Consider the following 6,645-nt stretch of genomic DNA (forward strand, 5'->3'; position numbering starts at 1 on the left):
TGGACAATGCTGAAGAAACAAGTCCTTGTCAGAAAACCAACACATTTAGTTGAACTGAAACCTATTTTGTCAAGAGGAGTGGTCAAAAATTCCATCAGAAGCACGGATGATGTGGTCCTGATGGTTTCATCTGGCCGGGATCTTCAGCTCTCACTGGATCGGTTCGCAGCCGAGTGTGAAGCGACCGGAATGAGACTCAGCACCTCCAAGTCCGAGTCCATGGTTCTCTCCCGGAAAAGGGTGGAATGCCATCTCCGGGTTGGGGAGGAGACCCTGCCCCAAGTGGAGGAGTTCAAGTACCTAGGAGTCTTGTTCACGAGGGGGGGAAGAGTGGATCGTGAGAGTGACAGGCGGCTCGGTTTGGCGTCTTCAGTAATGTCGACGTTGTATCGATCCGTTGTGGTGAAGAAGGAGCTGAGCCGGAAGGCAAAGATCTCAATTTACCGGTCGATCGCCGGGTGGCGGGGCTCTCCCTTAGAGATAGGGTGAGAATTAAAGCCGCTGCTCCTCCGCATCGAGAGGAGCCAGATGAGGTGGTTCGGGCATCTGGTCAGGATGCCATCCGAACGCCTCCCTAGGGAGGTGTTTAGGGCACGTCCAACCAGTAGGAAGCCACGGGGAAGACCCAGGACACGTTGGGAAGACTATGTCTCCCGGCTGGCCTGGGAACGCTTCGGGATCCCCCGGGAAGAGCTGGACGAAGTGGCTGGGGAGAGGGAAGTCTGGGCTTCCCTGCTTAGGCTGCTGCCCCCGCGACCCGGCAGACAGTTTTTTACGTGTTTATTAAATCGGGGTAAATAATAAAACAGCTGTTTATTCGTTTTGGGAGTGAACGGAGTTGTCAGAACGCTGGTTTGCAATCTATTAATGAAGTTTGATTGACCTATCTGACTGTTTTGTTGACATTCCTTTTAGCGCAGCTCCATCTATATCAGGGGTCACCAACCTTTTTGAAACCAAGAGCTACTTCTTGGGTACTGATTAATGCGAAGGGCTACCAGTTTGATACACACTTAAATAAATGCCAGAAATAGCCAATTTGCTCAATTTAACTTTAATATATAAATAAATATATGTATACATATATATGTATATGTATATATATATATATGTATATGTATATATATATGTATATGTATATATATATATATATATATATATATGTATATATATATATATATATATGTATATGTATATATGTATATGTATATATATATGTATGTATATATATGTATATGTATATATATATGTATGTATATATATGTATATGTATATATATATGTATGTATATATATGTATATGTATATATATATGTATGTATATATATGTATATGTATATATATATGTATGTATATATATGTATATGTATATATATATGTATGTATATATATGTATATGTATATATATGTATGTATATATATGTATATGTATATATATATATATGTATATATATATGTATGTATATATATATATATATATGTATATATATATGTATGTATATATATGTATATATATATATATATGTATATATATATGTATGTATATATATGTATATATATATGTATGTATATATATGTATATGTATATATATATATATATGTATGTATATATATGTATATGTATATATATGTATATGTATATATATATATATGTATATATATGTATATGTATATATATGTATATGTATATATATATATATATGTATATATATGTATATGTATATATATATATATATATATATATATATATATATATATATATATATATATATATATATATATATATTTCGATACACATACAAAAAGTGACCTAGGTCGGGTTTGGGACCAATCCTAATTGTACTTTTCACCTTTTTAAATGAAAAATTGTGTAAAACGTTCTAAAAAAAATTAAAATTGTGTGTGTCCGCCAGTGTTGTTGCACGAGGAGGTGGCCCAGCTGCAGGAAGAGGTCCAGCTGCTGAGGCAAATGAAGGACATGCTGGGCAAAGATCTGCAGCATCAGTCCCAAGGAGGAGGAGGAGGAGGAGGAGGAACCAACGCCGGCCTGCTCTCTGCCGCAGAGCTCCGGGTTCAGCTGGGCGAGAAGGAGCAGGAGTTGGACCGCGCCAAGGAGGCCTTACAAGGTCAGAGTTCTTGCTTTTTCTTAGTTTTTTGGTGACTTTCCAAAAAATAGACCGACTCTGTCCTAACACACTTGTAAGTTGTAACCCCACTGAGACGTAATCAAAGGTAGAGATGTCCGATAATGGCTTTTTTGCTGATATCCCGATATTGTCTAATTCTTAATTATTGATTCCGATATCAACCGATACCGATACAATCCAATTCAATCCACTTTATTTATATAGCACATTTAAACAACAATAACGTTTCCAAAGTGCTGCACAGCCATGTTGAATAAAATATAAAAAAAAAAACAATATTATGCTCCACCAATGACTGAATAAATCAATCAATCAATCAATCAATCAATGTTTATTTATATAGCCCCAAATCACAAATGTCTCAAAGGACTGCACAAATCATTACGACTACAACATCCTCGGAAGAACCCACAAAAGGGCAAGGAAAACTCACACCCAGTGGGCAGGGAGAATTCACATCCAGTGCTGACTATGAGAAACCTTGGAGAGGACCTCAGATGTGGGCAATGGATGTCGAGCGGGTCTAACATGATACTGTGAAAGTTCAATCCATAGTGGCTCCAACACAGCCGCGAGAGTTCAGTTCAAAGCGGATCCAAGACAGCAGCGAGAGTACCGTCCACAGGAAACCATCTCAAGCGGAGGCGGATCAGCAGCGTAGAGATGTCCCCAACCGATACACAGGCGAGCGCTCCATTCTGGGTCCCGACGAGCGGTCCATCCTCGGTCTCGACTCTGGACAGCCAGTACTTCATCCATGGTCATCGGACCGGACCCCCTCCACAAGGGAGGAGGGGGACATAGGAGAAAAAAGAAAAGAAGCGGCAGATCAACTGGTCTAAAAAGGAGGTCTATTTAAAGGCTAGAGTATACAGAGGAGTTTTAAGGTGAGACTTAAATGCTTCTACTGAGGTAGCATCTCGAACTGTTACCGGGAGGGCATTCCAGAGTACTGGAGCCCGAACGGAAAAAGCTCTATAGCCCGCAGACTTTTTTTGGGCTTTAGGAATCACTAATAAGCCGGAGTCTTTTGAACGCAGATTTCTTGCCGGGACATATGGTACAATACAATCGGCAAGATAGGATGGAGCTAGACCGTGTAGTATTTTATACTTAAGTAGTAAAACCTTAAAGTCACATCTTAAGTGCACAGTAAGCCAGTACAGGCGTAATATGATCAAACTTTCTTGTTCTTGTCAAAAGTCTAGCAGCCGCATTTTGTACCAACTGTAATCTTTTAACAAAGAATAAATAAAAATAAAACCAATAAAAACAATATAAAAACAAATATGATTAAAAACTATTTTAAAGGGTAAAATCAATTAAAACAGTAAAATAAAAATCAAAGTGTATAAAAAACACAAGAGGACAACAGAGGACAGAGGACCACACAACTCACGTAGTGTTAAAAGCCAAAGAATAAAAGTGGGTCTTAAGACGAGACTTAAAACACTCCACTGTGGAAGCAGTTTGAACATGGAGGGGCAGAGTGTTCCAGAGTTTAGGGCCGACCTACATACAGTCGTGGAATCAACACAATATTATGCCTAATTTTGTTGTGATGCCCCGCTGGATGCATTAAACCAGGGTTGTCCAAAGTCATCAATCAATCAATCAATGTTTACTTATATAGCCCTAAATCACTAGTGTCTCAAAGGGCTGCACAAACCACTACGACATCCTCGGTAGGCCCACATAAGGGCAAGGAAAACTCACACCCAGTGGGACATCGGTGACAATAATGACCCAGTGGGACGTCGGTGACAATGATGACTATGAGAACCTTGGAGAGGAGGAAAGCAATGGATGTCGAGCGGGTCTAACATGATACTGTGAAAGTTCAATCCATAATGGATCCAACACAGTCGCGAGAGTCCAGTCCAAAGCGGATCCAACACAGCAGCGAGAGTCCCGTTCACAGCGGAGCCAGCAGGAAACCATCCCAAGCGGAGGCGGATCAGCAGCGCAGAGATGTCCCCAGCCGATACACAGGCAAGCGGTACATGGCCACCGGATCGGACCGGACCCCCTCCACAAGGGAGAGTGGGACATAGGAGAAAAAGAAAAGAAACGGCAGATCAACTGGTCTAAAAAGGGAGTCTATTTAAAGGCTAGAGTATACAAATGAGTTTTAAGGTGAGACTTAAATGCTTCTACTGAGGTGGCATCTCGAACTGTTACTGGGAGGGCATTCCAGAGTACTGGAGCCCGAACGGAAAACGCTCTATAGCCCGCAGACTTTTTTTGGGCTTTGGGAATCACTAATAAGCCGGAGTCCTTTGAACGCAGATTTCTTGCCGGGACATATGGTACAATACAATCGGCAAGATAGGATGGAGCTAGACCGTGTAGTATTTAGTCAGGCCATTTGCGGCCTGCAGCTAGTTGTTTACCGGCCCAACCACACATTCTGGGAATTTTATTGCAAAAATAAAAAAAGACATAAAAAAAAACGCCGAGAAGAGTTAGACGAAGTGGCTGGGGAGAGGGAAGTCTGGGCTTCCCTGCTTAGGCTGCTGCCCCCGCGACCCGACCTCGGATAAGCAAAAGAAGATGGATGGATGGATAAAAAAAAAGTGGAATGAGGTGAAATCTAACTAGAAAAAGTTGCTATTTTTTCCCACACAAGGTTTATTTGTTTTGTCTATCTTTATTTTTCTTTTTTTGTAAGTAAAAGGCAATGTTGTTGAGATCCGCTTTTTGGATCCTCCGCATATTATTGTTTGTTGTTCCATTTTTATTTTCACTCTCCGTCTGATCCTATTATTTCCTGTTTAGTCGGTCACCAATAATAGCTTATCAGTTTCACCTGTTACTCACGGCCCTGCACACCTGTCCTCACTAATCACCTGCCTTATTTAAGCCTGCATCTTTCGTTGTTCAGTCTGGGATCCAAATTTGTTCTTACACAACGGTACGTCTGCTTTGCACTTTTGCTTCCATGCGATTTATGTATCATTCTCGCGAGCTCTCACGCTGCGTCCTGTGGACCGGACTCTCGCTACTGTCTTGGATCCGCTTGAACTGAACTCTCGCGGCTGTGTTGGAGCCACTATGGATTGAACTTTCACAGTATCATGTTAGACCCGCTCGACATCCATTGCTTTCGGTCCCCTAGAGGGGGGGGGTTGCCCACATCTGAGGTCCTCTCCAAGGTTTCTCATAGTCAGCATTGTCACTGGCGTCCCACTGGATGTGAATTCTCCCTGCCCACTGGGTGTGAGTTTTCCTTGCCCTTTTGTGGGTTCTTCCGAGGATGTTGTAGTCGTAATGATTTGTACAGTCCTTTGAGACATTTGTGATTTGGGGCTATATAAATAAACATTGATTGATTGATTGATATGCATTCTTAGCTCTCATGCTAAATGTTTTGTTTTCCCCTTTGTGTGCCCATGTGCCAGTTTAGTTTACTATTTGTTTATCCTAGCTTTCATGCTAGCGTCTTCTGTCTGCTTTTTCTTAGCTCCGGTATTTTTGTTCTCTAGCACCTTTTGTTAAATAAATCATTAGTTCATACCTTTTGCTGTGTTCAATTTTCGACGCATCCTCGAGGGAATCGAACCCGGCATCACTACGCCGAACAGGCGTAACAAATGTTTCTTTGTAGTGATCAGCGGAGTCTCATAAAGTGGTAACATTTGCATTTCAGGGGGACATTAGTGACATAAAATATGGGCAAAAATTGATGGTGCATTACAAATTGAATGAGGCGGTTTAGCTCGGTTGGTAGAGTGGCCGTGCCAGCAATTTGAGGGTTGCAGGTTTGATTCCCGCTTCCGCCATCCTAGTTACCGCCGTTGTGTCCTTGGGCAAGACACTTTACCCACCTGCTCCCAGTGCCACCCACACTGGTTTAAATGTAACTTAGATATTGGGTTTCACTATGTAAAGCGCTTTGAGTCACTAGAGAAAAGCGCTATATAAATATAATTCACAATAAATGGGACTATCTAACTCTTTTACTTTGTTTTTTTTATTTGTTTATTATTTGTCAAATAGGCCACAGTGTCCATAGAACCGGAAATGATGCCCTATTGTAAATGTAGAAAGTCTTTGCTGCTCAATACAAAATGGATATAAAGCGACAACAATAACAATAAGAAGATAATTATTCACATCAAGGGGCCTGCTTCGTTTTAATATTAAATGGTATGAGTGTAGTATTACTTTGGGGTTGATCTATTTTATATAGTTGTGAATTAGGGTTAATGATGATGATATATAGAGGATTTTAGTGACAAAAATACATACATATGAAGCCAAATCAAACGCAGCATCATTAGTAATTGCATGTGGAATAATTATAATTTTTTAATTTTCATTTTCATTTTTATTTGTCTCATTCATTGATGTGCATTTAGAACGATACATAATTATATCACAATTATACAATTTAAAGTCACACAATTCCTGAGAAGGAGCAGGATGAAGAAAATCTTATAATTTCCTGCCCCCCTTTGACATAATACATTATTTTACTTCATGAATATCATTTAAGC

The 6,645-nt window shown here is 40.4% G+C and overlaps 1 protein-coding gene across 5 annotated transcripts in view; it reads left to right on the top strand.

Annotated features, from left to right (window-relative positions):
* Positions 1–6,645, top strand: part of kaznb (kazrin, periplakin interacting protein b) — a 272,644-nt gene that overhangs the window by 219,629 nt on the left and 46,370 nt on the right. For all 5 annotated transcript variants that reach the window (XM_061888872.1, XM_061888862.1, XM_061888896.1 and 2 more), the window contains one exon: positions 1,913–2,125. In XM_061888872.1, the coding sequence (XP_061744856.1) occupies positions 1,913–2,125 (213 nt within the window). The remainder of the gene's footprint in view (positions 1–1,912; positions 2,126–6,645) is intronic.

The sequence above is a fragment of the Nerophis ophidion genome, linkage group LG02 (assembly GCF_033978795.1).
Source record: "Nerophis ophidion isolate RoL-2023_Sa linkage group LG02, RoL_Noph_v1.0, whole genome shotgun sequence".
In the NCBI taxonomy this organism is placed as follows: Eukaryota; Metazoa; Chordata; class Actinopteri; order Syngnathiformes; family Syngnathidae; genus Nerophis; species Nerophis ophidion.